At 35.4% G+C, this 25,355-nt stretch overlaps 1 protein-coding gene across 2 annotated transcripts in view; it reads left to right on the top strand.

The window, feature by feature from the left end:
• SESN3 (sestrin 3) overlaps positions 1–25,355 on the top strand; it is a 67,496-nt gene that overhangs the window by 20,421 nt on the left and 21,720 nt on the right. Inside the window, exon 2 of one of the 2 annotated variants that reach the window (XM_079928752.1) lies at positions 1,092–1,178. The exons of the other annotated variant lie outside the window; for it this stretch is intronic. Within the exon in view, the coding sequence (XP_079784878.1) occupies positions 1,092–1,178 (87 nt within the window). The remainder of the gene's footprint in view (positions 1–1,091; positions 1,179–25,355) is intronic. 2 annotated transcript variants of the gene reach the window in all.

Below are 25,355 nucleotides of genomic sequence, written 5' to 3'. Positions count from 1 at the left end.
TAAATCTATAAACTCTGATATAAGTGAATACCTTTGCATTTCTTGATTGAGAGTTGTTGGATATAGTCATAATCAAGAGAGGTAGTAGATTTGGGTTTTGTCTTCTAAGAGCCTTTAAAAGCAGACGAAATATTAAGATAATTTGGATTTTATTCTGTCTAGCATGGGAGGGAATGGTCTACTGATCTAGTGTTTCTATGAGTAACTTAGCTATATTTCTTATAAATATTAAAAAAAAACCTTTGGGTGATAGAAATTTTGCTGGTTTACTTGATTCCAACTTTGGAATTTGCAAATGTGATTTTTCATTATATTTTTAAAAACATACTTTAACTATACAACAGAAAGTAACTGATGGTTATCTGCGATATATATCCTGTTTCATCACTCTAATGATATCAGAACATCTCATTTTTCTTGATAAAATTGGATATCTTTTTCTGTGGACTTGGTCTTCAAATAATGCAAATCTAATTATAAACTGCCTGAATTAACCCTGGTTTTGTTTTTACTTTTCTTTTTTATTATGGCTAAATCTTTGATATAAGGAAGATAAATATTTATTTATGGAGTATTACTTATCATGAACTATATGACAATTAAAAGCAGAATTTCCACACTTGAGTTTTTCTCATTGCCTTCACCTTGCCTGTGAACATTGTCAAATTAACTTTTTTTTTAAATAAAAACAATTTCACATCTATTTATTAAATAGTCTTGAGTCATCTGGTCCATAGGGATAATAAACTTTTTTAGTATTCTTTCTGTCTTAATGAGAGCTGTGCTTCACTGATGTAGTGTCATAATGCAACATGCTGTTAATTCTGCTGTAACACTTATGCAGATTTGTTCCAATTGATGTATTAGGGAATAATTTGAGCATGATGGTGAATTTTGCATTTGCTTATGGGCAATTTCATCCAAGAGAAATACTAGGTGAATTCAGAAAACCACACCTAGTTGACCTGAACTGCCTAGGAATACCCTAAACACACATGTTGCTCAAACATTCACCCTCCACCTCAGTTCACCAGTGTGTTTTGAGCTCTGTCCATCCACATCTGGTGTCACAACTTTCCATCCAATTTCAGATCATCTTCCTTCCACTGCTTCATAACTCACAAGCTGTAGACCCTCCAGCACGTACTTCCATAAACGATCTTCAGATCTTTTTCAAGGTAATGGGCCATATTTGCTGTAATGCTTATATATTTTTTAGCAATTTAATGTGTGTGAAACTTTGATACTATTTTTTATTAGGTTCTTTTTTTAAAGTGTAAAACTGATGCACTTTTTTTAGTATTGTGCCCTTAACGTCACTTTCCCCATAAGCCTGTGGTTTTATTGCATGATTTTGCACAGTGCAGTGAATTTTTAGGGGCACATATATTGTGTTATAGCAGAATGACTGTAATTGTAAAGGTTATCTTCTTTTTTTTTCCCCCTAAGTTACCCTTGGCTTTTAGTTAATTCATTGTAATAGTGTGATTAGTTTAGTAAATTTACTAATTATAAATGTGATAAATCAGGCATAGAAACTCAGTAGATTTTTTAAAATAATTAGATCATTAGAGATCACAGATATCTTTAAAATATGTCACCTGTGAGGGCCCCAGAGGGAACTGTCATGTACTCATCACCTAAATTCATGGTTAAAAGCATAATTTATTATTGTAACATTATTAAAATTTATGTTTGGGGGAAATTATGGGGAAAAGGAAATTACAAAGTTGTAAAAAATCATGATCTCTAGTACATTTATATTTTTGCATCTACATATGTATGCTTAGAAAAACATTGGAAGGATAGAAATCACCATGTTAACAGTGGTAGTTTTTGTATGAAGAAATTATGAAGAATTTTTGTTTGTTCTCTGTGTTTTTCTTTATTTTCCATCATGAGTAAAAGTTAAGCTTTATAATGAGAAAAAAAGAAAAACTACAGAGGGGGGAAGAGCACACAAGTTGTGGGGTGCAGTATAGTACTAACAATCATGTAATTTAATTTTTAATGAAGCTCTTAGGAAAACATAATCCAGAATGGAGGGAAATTAGTAAATCTTGCCAGAAATTCTGTCTAAAATTTGAATATAGGGCTACTTTTCATTTTGTGCCCACTATATTCTTGACACAGTACTAAATTTTTTTCTTCATACCTTATCTCATTTAATCCTTATAACGTATCTTATGAAGTTGAGATACCATCCCCACTTGAAGAGAATAAATTGAGGCTTGAAGAGATTAAATATTTACCTGCTGCCTTGGATGCTGCACTATTATCAATATAATGCATTACTTTTTCTCTGAGGAAATGTGTGTTTTTGAAACACTTTTGTTTATTTTTTATTTGTAATAAGAAAAACTATCATATTGTTCTCTAAATTAGAAAAAAGCACTTATTTGGGGGAAAAATGTTGTTAACTTTTGTAGAGAAGGACCCCATTGCCTTAAAATCTTGTAGAACATTGCCACTCAAGGCTTATGAATCTGTATTTCATGTTTTGCCGCTAAAGGAATAAATGTTACTTCAAGGCTTATCCGTGAAATTAAACTGGGCCCTCTGTTCCATATAGCATTCTTATTTGATATTTTCATGTTTTTCTCTGAGAAATCAAATAATAACATTAACAAAATACAAAAGAAATCATTGGCTATCGGAAATGCAGATGTCCCTTGGTACCTTGCAATTATTTAAAAAGTATTTGCCAACTAAATTCTGATGATTCAATAATCACACGTCTATTCAAACTGTTATTTAAAATAATTGTATTCACATGGGTAAGAGAGTCAACTTCGTTAAGTTCACTTCTGCTCTTGAGTATAACATAAAATCACCATTTGATTCGTCTTTAAATCCTCTAAAAACTATCATTGGACTAGTTTTATTGATTTGGAAATGTACTTTCTCATATGAACTTAATCGTGAGGTCTTATAACCACTTATATAATTGTGCTGAGAAAACTCAGAGTTGTTCCCACTGTAATACACTCCTCTTAGAGAAAAGATAGTTTGGAGCACAACTAGGGAAAAAAATTCTTTGCTTTAGAAAGTAAAATTAAGCTTTGAAGGGCAAACAATAAAAACTCATGGGGAAGATCTGCAGCTTCAGCTTTTCCATTTGTATGCTTCTTTTTGGACCCACTGCCATACTTGGAGGAAGCAAAAGCATCTTCTTCTCCATGTGGAGAAGCAGCAAGACACCCATTAGACAGCCAGCACCAGCTGCCAGCAATTGAGTGAGGCATCTTGACCTATCAGGCAGTCTGTACGTGCTGATAATTATATACATGTTTGGCATAGCAATGATCATGTGGCTCTTCTTATAGAGGAGAAAAATCTTATATCTTTTGGAGACTGCATTCTAGGGAAGAAACAGCTGTATCTGAAGACCTCTAAGATTATATAAACTCCCTAAAAATATGTTAGGGAAAATTAGAACTCACAAATATAGACAGGCCTAGTAATACTTAATTCTGAAGCTAAAAATCTGTAATACATTTTTAAATAGAAATATCTGAGAACAAGTCCGTACATCATTTTGTGATTTTGAAAAATAATTTATGGTATTTATGAGAGATTATAAAGATTATTAATCTTATAAAGATTACTTACAACGCTTTCATCATTCACATAAAACAGCTTATCATAATCCCTTGATTTATTTTGGGGGAAAAAGAAACGAGAGAAAGAAGAAAACCTTTAAGCAACATGGATCCTGACAAGAAATAGTTTTTTTTATTTTTAACTTTTTTGGAGTATGGTATGTTTTCTTAACTGGATTATTGAAAAGAATCTTAGATATACTTAAAGTCATTCTGTTTTAAATATGTATACATTATATATATATATTTATCTATAATATAGGTTATCTTCTAATCTTGGCTTTATAACATTTTATCGAAAACTCTTTTTTAGTTTATTAATAGACTATAAGTAAAATGGTTATTTTTAAAATAACATTTATTTTAAACTAGTTAAAACAATGAGAAAGTAATTCTAAAACAAATTGGTTATGTTGCTTCTGAAAACTTTCTACCAGCATTTAGAGCCCCTCACAACATTGTGTATTACCAGAGAATGTTAATGCAAAAAGGCCCTCAGAGATCATCTTTCTCATTTTTTATTTTTCAAATGAGAAAAGTGATGCCCCAGAAACTGATCAAAGTCTCTCAGTGCTTGAGAAGGGAAAAGAACTCAGGTTTTTCATACCCTTTTCATTATATTACCTTGCCTATACCATTCAGTTACATATCGTTCTGTTTATTATTGTTTGAGGTATATATGTCTAATTTCACCAGCTAGGTTGTAAGCTCCTTTTAGGTAGCTTTTATATTGATACTTTGTATATTCTTAAGAGAGCTATTACATAAGCTGTTTAACAATGAAGAATTCAGTGCATAACTGAATGGTTATGGATGGTTGTTTGATTTGAATATGTGTTTTTAACTTAGAATGCTTAGTGCAGTGTTCTGGTTCCCATTAGATGTCCTTTTAATGCTTAAAAATTAGTAATGCTTAAATCACATGAATGATCGTTATTTATTTTGAGTTAACCAGAAGACAATTCAGTATGCTAACACTGAAGACTTAAGTACAGGCCATCCTTAGTTAAAATAAGTTGTCTGTTAAAATAGAATAAGAAAGAACAGAACATTGCATGGATAACATCTGTATGTAAGCTAACCTGGAAAGTGGGAGGAACTATCAAGAGAATGACAAATTAAAGAAAGTCTTCTTGATTATTAGAAAATAATTATTTTCACAGATCTCAATTGTAACATAATTGCAGCATGTTCCTTCAATCAAAAACTACATCATGAGAAATTTTTTGCCAAAACAAATTCAAAAGCTTTGGATGTTGTGAAACAGCGGTCCCCAACCTTTTTGGCACCAGGGACAGATTTCATGGAAGACAGTTTTTCTGTGGGGGAGGGGGGATGGTTCAGGCGGTAATGTGAGCAATGGGGAGCGGCAGATGAAGCTTTGCGTGCTCCACGGCCACTCACCTTCTGCTGTGCAGCTGGTGGTGGAGGACCCCTGTTGTAAAATAATTCTATTCATTTATAATAGGTGTGTGTGTGTGTGTGTGTGTGTTGCTTTTTAGGACTACCATGAGTCCAGGATGCCAAGAAATGATTTTTAAAGTGGTTTTTGTCCAAAAATTGTTACTTAGTATCATTAAATGCGTAATAGGCTCAGTAATACATAGGAAAATTGTGATCAATCAACATTTATTGAGCACCTGATTTGAATTAATTATTCAAGTTAATTAAGATGGAACACTTCTTTTATAATCAAATTGGTGATAGAGAAGATAAAGACATGTGTAAAGGTATGACCCAGAAAGGAGACAGTTCACTGGATTTGAATGATTCAATATAGTGTATGTGGGAACTCAGTTGGGCCTCATGAGATGAGTGAGCAACATTGTAATAAATATGAAGAGGGGACATGGCACTCCACATGGAGGTTCAGGGATGAAGGAACAGAAATATGCAAAGGAATATTTCGGAGTCAGCAAATCAGTGTAGCCAAAGTGAAGTGTTCAATTCGGGAACACTTGGAAAACAAACACTGGAAAGCTAGGTAAGGGCCAGAATGTTGAAAACCTTACCTTTTTTGTTTCTACTGTACTTCCCCCAATCCCCATCCCCCACCCCCACCCCCGCTGGGGATAAAGTAATAGCCTAAAATCAGTAGTGGTGATGGAAACAGAAAGCATAATAGAGTCACTGAAAGAAAGTTTGTGAGCAGGCGGTATTAGAACCTGGTATGAAGTTATTAAGTGTTATGGTGTTATGCATGATAGGAAATTTGGGTCTTTAAGTGCAGATTAAAATGATAAAGCACTTGACTCTTGCCAGCAATTTCATCTCCCTGAACCCCATATCCTTCCATATACCTGCCTTATAAACGTATATCTCTGGATTTTTAGAATCAACCTCAATCCAAGCTGCCTCATTCTCCTGATTTCTTTTATACCAGTTGGTGTCACCATTATTCATCCATCCATTCATCCAATTCCGAATTCTGCGAGGCATCCTAGACATCCCACTATCCTCATAGCCAATCCATCACTCAATTCCGTTTATTCTACCTCCTAAAAAGCTCTCAACATAATTCCTTTTCTTAATCCATACTGCTTAGTTAAGCCAAGTCGTCTCTTTCCTAGAACTTATAGTAGCCTTATAATGGGCTTTATTTCCTCCAACTTCCCCACCCCAGCCCATTTTCCAACTGATGTCAGAAATGCTTTCTCAAAAGACAATATCCTTTTAATATTGTCTGTCATTTATATGAATTCAAAACTCTTGGCATTCATATATGGCTCTTGCTTATGTCTCAAGTCTTATTCCCTGAGAACTATCCAGGGATCATATAGAAACAGCATATGGTTCTCCAAATGTATCATGTCTTTGTATTTTCTTTTTTTTTTTTAACATCTTTATTGGAGTATAATTGTCTTTGTATTTTCTATTCCTTTTCTCCGGGATGTTGTACCCTCATGGACCTAGCCATCTTTTTCTAGGTAGTCTAACAAATCTTTATTTCTTCGTAAAGAATTATCCCATCGGGAGGGCAATTTTGAACCATCCTCTTGCAGAATTAGGCTTATCCTATCTTGGTCATCTCCATTAAAGCTCCTAACAGGTATTGTAACTGTGCATCCAAATTTATTCACCTCGTGTTTCCTTGAGGTCAGCACCTATACTTTATCTTTATACGTCCAGTTCTTAGCCCAAGACCTTCCAGATAACAATCTTTAAAAAATCAAAAAAAAAATTGAATGAATTAATAGTTCTTCTTTATAAAAGTTACAACGCTTAATCTTAGTAAGGTTTAAATATACATAACACATTTTTTCCTCTAACTTGTAAAGTACCAAAACTTTATTGTAATAATTGCCATTTATTAAATGCCTGTTGCATGTCAGGGACTTCGCTAGGCACCTTTAAAAAACTATCATGAAAAATGTCACTCTACACAAAAGCAGAAAGAACAGTGTAATGAGCCTCCAAAACCTATCACCAAATTCAATATTGGCAAGATTTTGCTACTCTTACTTTATCAATACTGTGGTAGTGTTATTGTTGCTGAAGTAATTTAAATTAAATCTCAAAACTCATTTCCTTTTACCCCTACATATGTTAGTATGCATTTCTAAAATATACAGACACATTCTTGTATAGCTACAATGCCAGTATCACACTTAACAAAATTAGCAATAATTGCTTGATGTCATTTAATACCTCATCTTATTCAAGTTCCTGCCAATTGTTTAATGTCTTTTCCGAGGTAACTGTTTCTGAATTAGGTTCACCATTACATTTGGTTGTTAGGTCTTTTAAGTCTCTCTTAGGAGTAGTTCATCCTTTTATTTTTGTTTTTGTTTTTCATGGCTTTAACTTGTTGTTTTCAGCTGTCCTCTAGAATATTTTGTAACCTAGGTAGTTTTCTATGCTTCCTCATGTCATTTCACTTGCTCCTCTGACCTTCTATTTCCTGTGAATTTGAAGTTGGGCCTGAAGGCTTGATTAAGTTCAGGTTCAAATTATTTTTGTATATAGACATTTTCCTCATCCTATTTTATGGCTGTATTGATAGGTTAGATTCCCGCAAGTGGGATTGCTGGGTCAAAGGGTAGATGAATATGTAGTTTTTCTAGACATTGTCAAATTCCTATCGGTGGGGAGGGGTTTGTTTGATTTTGCATTCCCACAGTTTTTGGGACTGCCTGTTCCCCTATAGTTTTGACAATAAATATGTTGCCTAACTTGGATTTTTGTCAATCTGGTGTGTGAAATATAATATTTGCTTTTCTTTTTATGAGTTACTTCTGTGAATTGCCCATTCTTTGTTCACTTTTTGATCTTGTTGTCGGTTTTTCCCTCATGATTTACAGGAGCTCCTTATGTAATTGATATATTAGCCATTGTCTGTGTTAAATTGCAAATATTTGTCTTCTGATTTTGTTTATTGTATTTTTGTACCATACAAAAGGTTTTTTTTTTAAGTGTGTGTGTGTGTGTGTGTGTGTGTGTGTAGTTGAATTAGCAATTTTGTATTGTTTCTAGATTTTGAGTCATAATTAGGGAAGTTCCATTGGTTTGTCTATGTGCTAACACAACTCCTTTAATTATAAAAGTACTATCTTTTACTATGTGGCAGAGCTTGCACCCCTTCTACATTGCTCTTCTGTTATAGGGTTTTCTTGATCGTTCACGCTTAACTGTTTTACAATTAAGTTTATTTTACAAATAAGGAAATGAACACTTCCACAGAAGTTCTATGACCATGTAGTAATGAGAAAAGTAAAAAATAATAATTGTTCTTAATGGTTCCTTAACACTTTGTCTTCGCGTGAAGGTTACTTTTAGCAATCCTTTTGCAACTGTAACCGTTCATAAGGATACATAATTAAAAGGAGGAGAGACGAGAGTGTATTGGAAACATTTATTTCAATCAGTGGTTCCCAAAGTGTGGCAGTGGACCTCTAGCTTTTAGCACAAATCAAAGCAGTGGCATTACCCTGAAATAATAATCATTATTTAACTCAACAGCCTGTATTCACACACACACAAAAAAAGTCCGTTTCACTGAAGAATATCCTTGATGAAACAGTAAAACTTATGCATTTTATTAAATCCTGACCATTGAATACTTATCATTTTAATAATCCCTGTTTCAAAATGGAGAATAAAAACAAAGCTCTTCTCCATGCCAAAGTATGGTGGCTGTCTTGAGGAAAAGCAGCTGTGGGACAGAGTTGTGAGCCAAACTAGTCATTTTTTTGAACACCATTTATTTTTATTTATTTATTTATTTTTTTGCGGTACGCGGGCCTCTCACTGCTGTGGCCCCTCCGGTTGCGGAGCACAGGCACCGGACGCACAGCCTCAGCGTCGCGTCCATGGCTCACAGGCCCAGCCGCTCCGCGGCATGTGGGATCTTCCCGGACCGGGGCACGAACCCGTGTCCCCTGCATTGGCAGGCGGACTCTCAACCACTGCGCCACCAGGGAAGCCCTGAACACCATTTTTATATGAAAAAATGACCGACTCATAGCTATGGTTATTCAGACTTGGGTATTTAGTAGATACTTTTATAAAAATGAACAAAGTGAATCCATCACTCCCGGGAAAACAACTGATAGGATTTATTGCCAATGATAAAATTTGAACTTTGAGGAGAAAAGAATTTTGGAAAACAGGTATCTCGACCATGAGCTTGACCGCTTCTCAAAACTTAAAGATTTTTCTGATATGAACAGTGCTGACATTAACACATTTTATTTTAAATAATATATTCGATGTGTCAACTTTGGAAAACCTGTCAAATGCAGTGATCCACTATTTTCTAAATGACCAATGGTTAATAATACAAAATCTTGCATGGATAAATGATCCCTTGAAAGTATAAGATAAACCAATGGATTTTTTTTAATTTTTTAATTTAATTTTATTTATACAGCAGGTTCTTATTAGTTATCTGTTTTATACATATTAGTGTATACATGTTAATCCCAATCTCCCAATTCATCCCACCACCACCACCACCCCCCTGCCACTTTCCCCCCTTGGTGTCCATACATTTGTTCTCTACATCTGTGTCTCTATTTCTGACCTGCAAACCGGTTCATCTGTACCATTTTTCTAGGTTCCACATATATGTGTTAATATATGATATTTGTTTTTCTCTTTCTGACTTACTTGACTGTATGACAGCCTCTAGATCCATCCATGTCTCTACAAATGACCCAATTGCATTCCTTTTTATGGCTGAGTAATATTCCATTGTATATATGTACCACATCTTCTTTATCCATTCATCTGTTGATGGGCATTTAGGTTGCTTCCATGACCTGGCTATTGTAAAAAGTGCTGCAATGAACATTGGGGTGCATGTGTCTTTTTAAATTATGGTTTTCTCTGGATATATGCCCAGTAGTGGGATTGCTGGGTCATATGGTAATTCTATTTTAAGTTGTTTTTTTTTTTTTTTTTTTTTTTTTTTTGCGGTACATGGGCCTCTCACTGTTGTGGCCTCTCCCGTTGTGGAGCACAGGCTCCGGACGCACAGGTTCACGGCCATGGCTCACGGGCCTAGCCGCTCCGTGGCATGTGGGATCTTCCCAGAATGGGGCACGAACCTGTGTCCCCTGCATTGGCACGTGGACTCTGAACCACTGCACCACCAGGGAAGCCCTATTTTTAGTTTTTTGAGGAACCTCCATACTGTTCTCCATAGTGGCTGTATCAATTTACATTCCCACCAACAGTGCAAGAGGGTTCCCTTTTCTCCACACCCTCTCCAGCATTTGTTGTTTGTAGATTTTCTGATGACGCCCATTCTAACTGGTGTGAGGTGATACCTCATTGTAGATTTGATTTGCATTTCTCTAATAATTAGTGATGCTGAGCAGCTTTTCATGTGCTTCTTGGCCATCTGTATTTCTTCTTTGGAGAAATGTCTATTTAGGTCTTCTGCCCATTTTTGGATGGGGTTGTTTGTTTATTTTAATATTGAGCTGCATGAGCTGTTTATGTATTTTGGAGATTAATCCTTTGTCCGTTCATTCATTTGCAAATATTTTCTCCCATTCTGAGGGTTGTCATTTCATCTTGATTGTAGTTTCCTTTGCTTTGCAAAAGCTTTTTAAGTGTCATTAAGTCCCATTTGTTCATTTTTGTTTTTATTTCCATTACTCTAGGAGGTGGGTCAAAAAAGATGTTGCTGTGATTTATGTCAAAGAGTGTTCTGCCTATGCTTTCCTCTAAGAGTTTTATAGTGTCCAGTATTTCACTAAGGTCTGTAATCCATTTTGAGTTTATTTTTGTGTATGGTGTTAGGGGGTATTCTAATTTCATTCTTTTACATTTATCTGTCCAGTTTTCCCAGCAGCACTTATTGAAAAGACTGTCTTTTCTCCGTTGTATATCCTTGCCTCCTTTGTCATAGATTAGTTGAGCATAGGTATGTGGGTTTATCTCTGGGCTTTCTATCTTGTTCCATTGATCTGTATTTCTGTTCTTGTGCCAGTACCATATTGTCTTGATTACTGTAGCTTTGTAGTATAGTCTGAAGTCAGCACGTCTGATTCGTCCAGCTCCATTTTCTTCCCTCAAGGCTTTGGCTATTCAGGGTCTTTTGTGTCTCCATACAAATTTTAAGATTTTTGTTCTAGTTCTGCAAAAAAATGCCATTGGTAATTTGATAGGGATTGCATTGAATCTGAAGATTGCTTTGGGTAGTATAGTCATTTTCACAATATTGATTCTTCCAATCCAAGAACATGGTATATCTCTCCATCTGTTTGTGTCATCTTTGATTTCTTTCATCAGTGTCTTATAGTTTTCTGAGTACAGGTCTTTTACCTCTTTAGGTAGGTTTATTCCTAGGTATTTTATTCTTTTTGTTGCAATGGTAAATGGGATTGTTTCCTTAATTTCTCTTTCTGATCTTTTGTTGTTGGTGTATAGGAATGCCAGAGATTTCTGTGCATTAATTTTGTAACGTGCGACTTTACCAAATTTATTGATTAGCTCTAGTAGCTTTCTGATGGCATCTTTAGGATTCTCTATGTATAGTATGTCATCTGCAAACAGTGACAGTTTTACTTCTTCTTTTCCAATTTGTATTTCTTTTTCTTCTGTGATTGTCGAGGCTATGACTTCCAAAACTATGTTTAATAAGAGTGGTGAGAGTGGACATCCTTGCCTTATTCCTGATCTTAGAGGAAATGCTTTCAGTTTTTCACCATTGAGAACAATGTTGGCTGTGGGTTTGTCATATATGGCCTTTATTATGTTGAGGTAGGTTCCCTCTATGCCCACTTTCGGGAAAGTTTTTATCATAAATTGGTGTTGAGTTTTATCAAAAGCTTTTTCTGCATCTGTTGAGGTGATCATATGGTTTTTATTCTTCAGTTTGTTAATGTGGTGTATCACATTGATTAATTTGCATATATTGAAGAATCCTTGCCTCCCTGGTATAAATCCCACTTGATCATGGTGTATGATCCTTTTAATGTGTTGTTGGATCGTATTTGCTAGTATTTTGTTGAGGATTTTTGAATCTATATTCATCAGTGATAATGATCTGTAATTTTCTTTTTTGAAGTATCTTTGTCTGGTTTTGGTATCAGGGTGATGGTGGCCTCATAGAATGAGTTTGGGAGTGTTCCTTCCTCCTTAATTTTTTGGAAGAGTTTGAGAAGGATGGGTGTTAGCTCTTCTCTAAATGTTTGATAGAATTCACCTGTGAAGCCATGTGGTCCTGAACTTTTGTTTGTTGGAAGATTTTTTAATCACAGTTTCAATTTCATTACTTGTGATTGGTCTGTTCATATTTTCTATTTCTTCCTGGTTCAGTCTTGGAAGGTTATACCTTTCTGAAAATTTGTCCATTTCTTCCAGGTTGTCCATTTTATTGGCATAGAGTTGCTTGTAGTAGTCTCTTATGATGCTTTGTATTTCTGCGGTGTCCGTTGTAACTTCTCCTTTTTCATTTTGAATATTATTGATTTGAGTCCTCTCCCTCTTTTTCTTGATGTGTCTGGCTAAAGTTTTATCAATCTGTTTATCTTTTCAATGAAGCAGCTTTTAGTTTTATTGATCTTTGCTATTGGATCTTCATGTTTTCGTTGTCATTTGTCTCTAGGTACTTTCTGATTTCCTCTTTGATTTCTTCAGTGATCTCTTAGTTATTTAGTAACGTATTGTTTAGCCTCCATGTGTTTGTGTTTTTTACGTTTTTTCCCCTGTAATTTATTTCTAATCTCATAGCATTGTGGTCGAAAAAGATGCTTGATATGATTTCAATTTTCTTAAAGTTACCGAGGTTTGATTTGTGACCCAAGATGTGATCTATCCTGGAGAATGTTCCATGCACACTTTAGAAGAAAGTGTAATCTGCTGTCTTGGGATGGAATGTCCTATAAATATCAATTAAATCTATCTGGTCTATTGTGTCATTTAAAGCTTGTGTTTCTTTATTAATTTTCTTTCTGGATGATCTGTCCATTGGTGTAAGTGAGGTGTTAAAATCTTCCACTATTATTGTGTTACTGTTGATTTCCTCTTTTATAGCTGTTAGCAGTTGCCTTATGTATTGAGGTACTCCTGTGTTGGGTGCATATCTATTTATAATTGTTATATCTTCTTCTTGGATTGATCCCTTGATCATTGTGTAGTGTCCTTCTTTGTCTCTTGTAACATTTTATATTTTGAAGTCTATTTTATCTGATATGAGTATTGCTACTCCAGCTTTCTTTTGATTTCCATATTCATGGAATATCTTTTTCCATCCCCTCACTTTCAGTCTATATGTGTCCCTAGGTCTGAAGTGGGTCTCTTGTAGACAGCATATATATGGGTCTTGCTTTTGCATCCATTCAGCGAGCTTGTGTCTTTTGGTTGGAGTATTTAATCCATTGACGTTTAAGGTAATTATCAATATGTATGTTCCTATTACCATTTTCTTAATTGTTATGGGTGTGTTTTTGTAGGTCCTTTTGTTCTCTTGTGTTTCCCACTTAGAGAAGTTCCTTTAACATTTGCTGTAGAGCTTGTTTGGTGGTGCTGAATTCTTTTAGCTTTTGCTTGTCTGTAAAGCTTTTGATTTCTCTGTTGAATCTGAATGAGATCCTTGCCGAGTAGGGTAATCTTGGTTGTAGGTTCTTGCCTTTCATCATTTTAAATATATTGTGCCACTCCCTTCTGGCTTGTAGAGTTTCTGCTGAGAAATCAGCTGTTAACCTTATGGGAGTTCCCTTGTATGTTATTTTTCATTTTTTCCCTTGTTGCTTTCAATAACTTTTCTTTGTCTTTAATTTTTGCCAATTTGATTACTATGTGTCTCGGCATGTTTCTTCTTGGGTTTATCCTGCCTGGAACTCTGTGCTTTCTGGACTTGGGTGGCGATTTCCTTTCCCATGTTAGGGAAGTTTTCGACTATAATCTCTTCAGATATTTTCTCGGGTCCTTTCTCTCTCTCTTCTCCTTCTGGGACCCCTATAATGCAAATGTTGTTGTGTTTAATATTGTCCCAGAGGTCTCTTAGGCTGTCTTCATTTATTTTCATCTTTTTTCTTTATTCTGTTCCATGGCAGAGAATTCCACCATTCTGTCTTCCAGGTCACTTATCCGTTCTTCTGCCTCAGTTATTCTGCTATTGATTCCTTTTAGTGTATTTTTCATTTCAGTTATTGTGTTGTTCATCTCCGTTTGTTTGTTCTTTAATTCTTCCAGGTGTTTGTTCTTTAATTCCTCTAGGTCTTTTTTAATCATTTCTTGCATCTTCTTAATTTTTGCCTCCATTCTTTTTCCGAGGTCCTAGATCATCTTCATTATCATTATTCTGAATTCTTTTCCTGGAAGCTTGCCTATCTCCACTTCTTTTAGTTGTTTTTCTCAGGTTTTATCTTGTTCCTTCATCTGATACAAAGCCCTCTTCTTTTTCATTTTATCTATCTTTCTGTGAATGTGGTTTTTCTTCCACAGGCTGCAGAATTGTAGTTCTTCTTGCTTCTGCTGTCTGCCCTCTGGTGGATGAGGCTATCTAAGAGGCTTGTACAAGCTTCCTGATGGGAGGGACTGGTGGTGGGTAGAGCTGGGTGTTGCTCTGGTGGGCAGAGCTCAGTAAAACTTTAATCCGCTTGTCTGCTGATGGGTGGGGCTGGGTTTCCTCCCTGGTGGTTGTTTGGCCTGAGGTGACTTAGCTCTGGAGCCTACCTGGCTCTTTGGTGGGGCTAATGGCGGACTCTGGGAGGGCTCACGCCAAGGAGCACTTTCCAGATCTTCTGCTGCCAGTGACCTTGTCCCCACAGTGAGCCACAGCCACCCCCCTGTCTCCACAGGAGACCCTCCAACACTAGCATGTAGGTCTGGTTCAGTCTCCTATGGGGTCACTGCTCCTTCCCTCAGGTCCTGATGTGCACACTACTTTGTGTGTGCCCTCCAAGAGTGGAGTCTCTGTTTCCTCCACTCCTGTCAAAGTCCTACAGTCAAATCCCGCTAGCCTTCGAAGTCTGATTCTCTAGGAATTCCTCCCTCCGTTGCCAGACCCCCAGGTTGGGAAGCCTCATGTGGAGCTCAGAACCTTCACTCCAGTGGGTGGACTTCTGTGGTATAAGTGTTCACCAGTTTGTGAGTCACCTACCCAGCAATTATGGGATTTGATTTTATTGTGATTGCACCCCTCCTACCATCTCATTGCTGCTTCTCCTTTGTTTTTGGATGTGGGGTATCTTTTTTTTTGAGTTCCAGTGCCTTCCTCTTGATGATTGTTCAGCAGTTAGTTGTGATTACGGTGCTCTCGCAAGAGGGAGTGAGCACACGTCCTTCTACTCCGCCATCTTGAACCAATCTCAAACCAATGGATTTTTATGTAACAGAGTAAGAAGTTTATTGATGTGGTTTCAGATTCTACATTCCAACAAACTTAAAAGCTACTACTTATCAAGTCTTAATGTAGTATCCGTGAGGCTGGATTTTCTTCATGTTGTACAACAAACAGATTGAATACAGAAGTGGATATAAGAATCCCGTTTTCTTTAATTAAGCCAGATATTTACACAAATGTATAATGATGTTACTCTTCTTAGTAAATTTGTTTTGTTTTGTTTTGGAAACTGTAGTTTCAAAAACATTCATTTGTGTTAAAATGTAATGGGTTTATTCTATTTTTATTTTTAAATGAATTAATATTTAAATTTTTTCTTTGATTTAATTTCTAATGTAATAATTATTGATAGATATCACTCACATTAACAAAAGCTTTTGGGGTCAATATTTTTTAGCAATATAAAGAGGTTCTGATATCAAAAAGTTTGTGAGCCATCTACTTACATGAGCATAACAACTGGTTTTAATTCTGATTATAACAGGTTTTAAGTTTACCTGTATACACTAAAGCACAGTTTTGTAGTCCTCTGTTAATAGATTTAGGGATTGACAAGATAGAGATGAAGAGATGAAGTTCACGAGACAAATCCTATTTTCTATTCTAGGCAAAAATTAAAACACAATTGTTCCTTTCAAACTTCTATTCTTTTCAGTTGTATTGAAACTGAAGTTTAATATAATTCGATGTAAAACTGAACATACTTTAATTTGCTCAGTTGTGTTCCTGGCAGGCTGTGTGAAAGGTACTTTCTCAATTTAAATGAGAGCATGAGTTCTTGTTATTTTTGACAACTCAGTGTATAAAGAAGTACTGGTTTTTCAAATGGCTAAATGCTTGTTTTGAAAATCTCTAGAAATCAATTGTATTTAATGTTTTTTTCCCTGATTCCTCTAAGCTGAGCAAGTGACCTGTATTTTGTTAATCATTGGGTTTTGAAAAACCTGGAAACTGTCCCGTCATTCTGTTTCATTAGAAAAACTTAGAGGCCTTTTGATTTTGTTACAACATGGGTGGTAGATACTAAATACAGATGTTTGACTTAAAACTCTACTTTTCCTTCATATACCAGGTAACTACATTCACAGCATATTTTTTGTTTCTCCAAAAGACTAGTAGCTATCAGCCATATACTGAGTAATATTAGAATGTTCTGTAGCCATAATTGTCTCTAATAGGAGTCTTAATTTCAAAAACTCCCAACTTTTATTTCTTTTAATCTAATTGGAACATAATTTTAATAGGTAAAGCTTTCTAAAATTAAAAGCAAGTTTTACTATTACACATTACAGACATTAAAAATTGTTTGAGGGAATTCCCTGGTGGTGCAGTGGTTAGGACTCTGCACTTCCACTGCCAGGGGCCTGGGTTCGATCCCTGGTCTTGGTGAACTAAGATCCCACAAGCCTGCGGTGCAGCCAAAACTAACTAAATGAATAAAAATAGTTTGTATGGAAGTAAAGCACTTCTTAATACTTTTGTGGGACCTGGGAGTGATCTTATAATTAGTGGTAGTAAAGTATATTGTCTATATGTTAATAAGGAAGCATTGAGTTAGGTAGCTATTATGAAGTTGCATTATCTCAGGTACAAGGCATAGTTCTCTTCTCATTTTCTTGCCCTTAGCCCAAAATTTTACAGCATGTTCAATGAGTATATTTTGTCATTCTGCATCTCTAAAGAAAGTGCTTAACACTTAAAAGCTTTTATAGGAGTCTTTGTTGCTCAAGATCAGTGTCATGACATGCAATATTATTACTGGTTTTTAAGAAAGTAGTACAAATTATAGGAAGTGTGCAGGTCTTGCTTGTTTTAACAACATAAAAAGATAAACAAATGGAGAAAAGTGAATATTTGTCACATAGGGGGCCCAGACGGTACAAGGAAGGTAATGGATTGATGTCCAGGACTGTGGTTATTAGTTTAATTTATTGGTATTTCTCAATAAGAGTGCAGAGAACTGCCTCGAGTCCACAGGATGCTCTTCCCTGCTGAAGGAAGAGAAAAGGGGTGGAAGAGCCTGTACCAGACTCCTGTCTCCTCAGTTTAACTCAACAAATGTATGAGCGTTTATTATTTTCATGTTGCTGTACTGTAATGCTATAGATACCAGGTTAGAAATGGATCCTGCTCTCTAAGGAGCTTACTTATGGTCCGAAGGGAGTGATAAGATAATGACATATGTTAATAGCTATAAGCGAGAAACAAAGTATGATTGTGAATCTTAAGAAGAATAGATTTAAATTACTAGAAGAGCTTGAGAGTTGGTGGGAGTGGAGGAAGACCAAAAGAGTTGGTATTTGAGCTGGGTCTTAGAGGAAGAATGGGTAGAATTTCAATAGAGATAAAAAGGGAGGGCAGAGCCTCAGGAAATGCTGGTTCAGATCTATCTAAATTCCACAGGACACAGAGAAGATCTGCCATGTTAGAAATATCAATTTTTAATTTACAAGTAAACCTAACTTAATTGATTTATGCTACTCTGTGGTATTACATGGAAAGTGGAAAATGAGGTGTATTCTTTGCTACTTGCCTCTGGATGGCACTGGACTGGAGCATGATTTTAGGTTTACTTTCAGTTTAAAGGATTAGCTAATGGTGTAGTTTAAAGGCTATCCTAGGCCCATATTTGTTCTTCTTTGTAGGTTTGTGTCACTGTGTGGTTGTAGAGGGTACTTGTGGTCCTTTGTTTTTAGAAGTTTGCTATTTCATAGACAGGATGTAAATATGAAAACTTGCCTGCACTTTGAACAGGGTCACCCATGTGTTCTAATGAGTAAAATTTAAGGGATTTTGTTACTAGCCAAGGGGAAGCTCATTTAGAAACTCAAAGTTTAGAAACTTTGCTCTATGGATATTCATTTTTAATTCTTTTAGTGCTAGGATGAGGTTTATCTTTGCGTACTTAATTGCATCTACTACAACAACTACTGCTGATTTCTACTAGTAATAGTAATACTCATGGCTACTGTTTCCAGAGTACTCAGTAGGTGAGTTTGTTTATCTTTAGGCCCACAAGTTAGTAAACCAAAATTTATCTAACTGTTCCTACCGAATGGCACACCAAGGTTTTTTGGTTTTTTAGTGAGAGTTGCTTAATTCATTTCCTGCAACTCATTTTTTGAAAAGAGATTCTGTTATTCAAATGGCCACTATGTAGAACTTTCAAAAATGGACCTGAAGTTTACCTGACACCATACACCATACTAAAGTTGAAATACTCCAAGATGAACAAGGTACTGTCCCAACCCAATAGCACCTGACAGCTTAGTAGGGGAATGAGGAGGTAGGGAAATTGATAAATGCAGTACTTTTAGTGGAAATGTTTTGAGATTTCAAGTTAAAAATCTTACTCAGTATATGTTGTTGAAGAAGGCTGAAATTCATGTTATTAGTGACAAGATCTTTGCAGTGTTCCTCAAGTGACTATACCCAGTGGTGGAGCTGTTGCAGGAAGGGCTTGGTAGCCTTGGTTTTAATAGCTTGGTTAGAAGGGGAACTGAAATCTCAGGATCTTGGAGACAGGATTCCCCACTTACGAAGGGGAATTTCTAGTGCTCTTAAGAGCGTCTGCAAATTTCTGCCACACCCTACATGTGGGGCTGGGCTCCTGGTGCTCTTGGGGTCCCTATACCACTCTAGCTCCAAGGAATGGAAGAGATGTTGTGTGATTTGCAAGATTCTTGCCCTTGATGCTATTGCTGTTTTCTGCTTACCAGTCTTTTCTCACTAAATGACCTTAGATCTCAGTTAGTTATTATAATACATATCTTTATTGTATTGAAGGTCAATACATATTTTAACCTAGAGTAGGAGAAGTCACAATTTTATTAAATAGTCTTTTAGACCATTTTGGGATGGTGGGAAGTAATGTATATTCCAGGTAATGACAGACATTTAAATTTGAGTTTACTATAAAATTAAAAATCTATTACAATTAATCTAATTTAAAACCCATCCTTTTCTCATTTAGGGATAGACAGTTTTTAGAATATCTCTGTGTTCTTTTCCATTTGCCCTTTCCTTCTGAAATATGTAATGTCATCAATTTCTATAAACCCAGTCATTATTCCTGAGATTGTCTGCTAAGGAATAAAAAGACGACATCAGCATTATTTCTTAGCATAGAGCCACCTACCCATCTCTGCCCTTTCTGCAGTGGTTTCTGCCAAAATGGAACATCTAAAAAGAATAGAAGGAGAGTCAACAACTGTAATTTAACGTTTGTGTTGATAATTGCAGTTAGCTTTCTTATGGTCACAATTAAAATTTTTATTTGGGGTGTGTGTTTTATACTTAAGATATTTTGTCATTACAGTATGTTAAAAAATGTTGAAGTTATTAAACTATCTTCTAAAGATACCTTTAAAAATCTTCAAAAATTGAGGGATTAGGATGTTAAGTGGAGTCAAATTTCTGCTTTGCCAGAATTTTTTATATGTTGAACACATTTTTTTAACCTCTTAATGTCTGTATGTAAAGTTAATTATACACATTACTCTCAATATTATTGTCTCCCATAGATATAAATTCATAAGCAGCTTTTACATTTTAATGGATAGAATTTGTATGTTTTTTGCTTTTCCATTTCTAATGAAATAAACTAAAGAAGATAAATGTAAAAATTAAATTGAATAATTTATTTTAAAGATATTTAGTAGCTTAAAATGCAGCAATTATTTCTCCTTAGCAGTTGGCCTTTTAGGGGCAAGTAATTTGCTGATTACCTCTAAAGTCTCATAATTTTAAGAATTCCTAACGTCCACGTAATTTTCTAGTGGGATTAATTTATATAAAGTGATCTAGTAAATTGCCTAGCAGTTAAGTGTCAAAATAAGCAATTTTCTAAATATAATTCGTCTTTATCCTTTTAGTGTTTTGTTTTCCAGCACATAATTACTTAATAGGCATAATTTTACCTGATGAATTTCAAGCATAACTTCTTTCAGCTATAATAACACATCTGAAAAAAGAAACTTTCCTTATGTAGCATTCTTGGGATCACAACCCTTGTAAAATAATCTCTTAGGACACATGGAACTGATACATAAAAAGTATCAGTTCTTATTTTATAACTAGTTTTTCTCTTGATTAAAATCGTAGGATTTTATGGGAAAAAAATTTAAGCAAATACTGTGACTGCTGTCTAAGATATTTGAAGACAAATCACAATTAAATTTACTATTGTTTAAAATTTCTTAAATATTTTATACCCCCTTTTATTTTTAACATGAGTCAACATTTTAGAGAATTTCCTTTCTTCTTTTTAAGTTAGTGACTTGAAAGTTGTCATCAAATTAAGACTCTGGGGGCTTCCCTGGTGGCGCAGTGGTTGAGAGTCTGCCTGCTGATGCAGGGGACACGGGGTTCGTGCCCCGGTCCGGGAGGAAAAAAAAATTAAGACTCTGAAGAATGGCATCTGCCAACTTTTCTGCCATCGTTGTTAATTTGTTGGTTTTATTGGTTTTGCAGTCTTACTATCCAAATAATTTTTATATTTCTATGAAGTTACCTTAATACTTGTCTATTCTGCTTATGTTCATTCCTGAATTTTTAACCATTTTGTATCTTTGCATTATCCGAGTAGCTGAAATCAAGACTAATCAATGCTATGGAGCAGTGCTGTACCATAGAACTTTTGGCAATGATAGAAAAATCCAACTTGGTACCCACTAGCTACATGTAGCTATTATACACTTTAAATGTGGCTAGTGCAATCAAGACACTTAGTTTTTAACTTCTATTTAATGTTAATCAACTTAAATTTAAAGAGCCACATGTGACTAGTGGATACTGTAATGGAAAGTACAGTTTTTAAAAAATCCAGGACTTGTTTTTTGGTTTTACTTTTTCACAGAAATGAAACAAGGTTTATGATTTCAAGGTCATTGTGTAAGATTCACTAGTATGATCAAAGTCACATATTCCCCAGGATAAGATATTAGCTTTATACTTAAGAGAGGAAAGCATGGCAATATTATTCCTCAAAATTAGTGTAGCTATGGGTTATTTTCACTTCTAATATAGAACAACCCTGGAATTCTTCTATTAAGAGTAGCATCTGTTGAGAAAGTATATTACAGCTGTTACAGTTTGGGGTGTTTTATTATGCTTTAGGGAAAATTGACAGAAGAAAAGTTTAAAATGAAATATTATTTTGTCTTGTACTTTGCGAGTTTTTTTTACATTTTTATGTGTTATCTCCTCAAAAGCAAGGGCCTGGAATTGACATGATTCTCAGCTGTGAGGGGAAAATATTTCTCAGCATAAGAGACACTCTTACAGTTGAGATGGAGCTGGGGAAAGGGTAACTGAAAGATTTTGTTGGGAAAAGGCAATTATAGGATTTAGCGGCTGTTTGAATGCAGATTCCTAGGATGGAGAGTCAAAGATAACTCTCAGAGCCAGGGTTACTGGTGTTGTGTGGTGATTTATAACTTATAGAGGAAAGTGAGGAACAACCTGTTTAGGGTAGGAGATTAGTCTGAAACATGTTGATTTTAAGGTTCCAAAATGCCCCAGCAGTTCAAAATGCCCCAAAGCCAGATGGAAGGGCAGAGCAGAGCTAGCTCTGAGCTCAATAGCAAAGATACAGCAGTCAGTTGCAGGGCTTGCTTGTTTTTCACATCACATGCCCTTCTCTCTCCTTAATCTGCTCCACCCTCCTCCCCGCAATATAGTGAAGCTCAACAGTTCAGTAGAGTTTTGTTTGTATCAAGAAGATGGAAGCTATGGACGAGAACGCTCACTTGAGAGAATGAATGTCAATGAAGGAAGTAAAAGGAATGTCTAGGAAGAGTGTAGAAGTGTTCAAAGAAGTCAGTGTATTGGATGGTTCAGTGCTAGGAAAGCTGAGCTAGGGGAGAGTTGCCTAGCAAGAAGCAGATGTGAATTGTCCATGGAGATGAGAAGGCCAGTGATTGCAGGGGTAGCATCTCAGCTGGGATCTGAAGAGTGTGGGCAGCTGTTGTTCAGTGGGTGTAAAGTTTCAGTTATGCCAGATGACAAAGTCCTGGACATCTGTTTTCAGTACTGTACTGTGCACTTGTTAGGAGGGTAGAGTTCATGTTCTGTGTTTTTTTACTGTAATTTTTTAAAAGGGGAAAAAAAAAAAGTCCTTGATATCTTTTTGCAGGCTGTAATATGTGCAGACATTGAGACAAAGATTCTCAGAACTGGCTGATTTTGGTTTTTTTTTCTTTTCCTGAATTGTTTCTGTCTGGATTCACTCTCAATTCGGTTGAGCGGATTTCTGCAATTACATTAAGATGCTTGGTTATGGGATTCAGTAGGTGTGACCATCAGACCAAAAACTCTGCAGAGCAGTCATTTAACATTTCAAAAAGGCATTAAAATGCCTGAAGATGTGATTAAAAGAAAATCAGATGTAGTCTCGAGCAGCGTTTCTGTGATGGTAGAACCTTCTGTGACGGAGATGCCTGCACAGGCCTGTACAGTAGGAGCCAGAGCCACGTGTGGCTGCTGGGCACTTGAAATGTGACCAGCATGATTAAGCAACTGGATTTTGAACTTTATTTAATTTTAATTAATTTAAATGTAGTCACATGTGGCTGATGGCTGCCACGTAAGGCAACACAGGTCTGGAGACTTCAGAAAAGTGAATCAGGACATGAATAAAGTAGGAACCCAGTCCTTGGTCATTTTAAATTTGAAATAAAAGCTGAGGAAAGGTATTACAAGGTATTACAGGGGACCAGAACTCCAGCTTATGGTTGTAAAGGGAATCTTTTGGATATGGTGCTATCCTATTTCTTTTGTGTTTTATTTTATCAACTTTAAAAAGATACAGAAATAGAAAGTAGGTGGGGAAAAAACGTTCAGGAAAATGAGTTTTAAGGAGAATTTACAAGCTGCCTTGATTGTTAAAAAAATTTTTTTTACCTTCATATAAATATGCAACACAGTCAACTGAGACAATAGTAGAGTCTTCACCAGAAAATATGCTTCTTTTACAGAAGCTGGAAGTAGACTGATCCTTTCAATAGTGACGCCATTTTAAAAATATAACCGAAGAAGGATACATGCTGGTATAACTTTAAAATGTTAGTTTTCCCGTCTCTTCAGTGTATAAATAGCTCTCTTAGGTGAGGCCACGTCATCTATCCCCTGGGCTATTGCACTAGCTTCCCAACTAGGGTTTTGTTTTGTTTTGATTTTTGTTTTAGGGTGTTTTTTTGTAGTTTTTTTTGGTTTTGTTTTGTTTTCTTTGTTTGTTTGTTTTGTTTTTGTTTTTTGTCTCTGGCCCAGGGACCACATCACTCCCAGAATTGTATTATTAAAAACACAGATCTGATCATAACTCTGCTTCAGGAATTTTACCTCAAATATGTATACAATTAAAAGTTTCAAACACATTTTTGAAGGCTGTTTTTCACTTTTGAAGTTAGTGGGTTCAGTGAACATTTTCTCAGCTGCTGAAAATAGAATTGGTAAAACATTTCCATTAGCATATTGGTAGTATGCAACAAGAACTTTAAAGATTTATAACCTAAACCCTAGTAAATCCACATCTGGGAATTTTTCTAAAGAAACCATCTTAAATACCACAAAATGTGCCCCCAAATCTCTTTATACAAAGATATTCATCATAGCATTATTTATAATAGTGAAAACTGTATATAACTTTAATGGAAAATGACAAAGTAAATGATAATTAATAAAATGATGTCTTCCCATATCACTTTGTATATGCATCTGCTATGGACTATATCATATGATGTAGTTAATGCATTTTTGCCAATCTACTCCTTTTTTGTGTCCCCACTGTGCCTAGCACATTGTGAATGCTCAGTGAATATTTGCTGAATAAATGAACAAATGAATGTTGACACAAATGAAATCGTGTCAGTTGCTTCTTATCAATTGGTTAAAATTAATAGATGTTATATTCTTTTAAGTGCAGTAGTGTGCAGTTCCATTTGTGATGAAACTGTATTTCAGATTTAATTCTCTGCTACTCCAGAAAATATTTTTGTAGGCAAAATAACTATTTCAGACATTTAAAGGTAAATTCAGTTGATAAATATATCAAGTAATGATTTTTATAAATAAATCATATTAGTAATAAATCATTCTCTTTCTCCAAAGTCCCTTTGTACACTTTTAGTTTATTTTTCTCTCCCTGTATTTTCTCTGAATTTTATGTATTTTTATGCACATAAATAAAAGCCTCCACTTATCTCCCTATTGATATTTTTCCCCTCAAACCTGTGATTTGTCCTCACAGTCAGTTCCTCTGGCTGCTTTGTTTATTTGGAATGATCAGTTGTCAAGGAAATTGCTTTTCACATACTAGCGCATTAGGCTATACTATATAGAGAGTATTTGAAATTTTATTTTCTATAATTTACTAAGGCTAGCAAAGGGAAGAAATCTGTTATTTTCTTTTAAATTATTTTTCCAGGTAAATCTAGATGATAGTTGATGCAGACAAGAAATACCAATATTAGAAATCCTAAATTATTCCTTTTTACATGGAATCCTCTAATGTACTTCACCAGTAGATAGAGATCTATTTGTCATCACTTCACAAATATAACCTAGATGCCTACTTCTTTCTGAAACATTAGCAGTTTGAGATGATTATTATTTAATATATTTATTTCAGTAGAACCCTGAAATTGTTGAAGACTGTGTGCCAAGCTCCCAAGGGCAGGGACCATATCTGTTTTGCTCGCCCTGTGTCTTCAGTCTATCACAGTATCTGATTAGGTTCTCAAAGAATTGTTGAATGTCTGACTGCTTCCTAATGAAGTAAGGGATTTAAATAACTGTTTTGTGTTTGGTAGGCTCTTGGATTGTAAGGAACAAAAAAAAATTCAGGTCACCTTGTGGAGAAAAAAGAGAGAGGGGGAAGGGAGAGAAAGAAGAGATGATTAGGCTCTTCTCTTGCGAATCTGTAGGAACTCTAGTGGTTTTCCCATAGAGGCTGG

Source organism: Stenella coeruleoalba (assembly GCF_951394435.1).
Source record: "Stenella coeruleoalba genome assembly, chromosome: 8".
Lineage (NCBI taxonomy): Eukaryota > Metazoa > Chordata > Mammalia > Artiodactyla > Delphinidae > Stenella > Stenella coeruleoalba.
The sequence above is the reverse complement of the archived record's forward strand: the minus strand, read 5'-3'. Positions and strand labels throughout refer to the sequence as shown.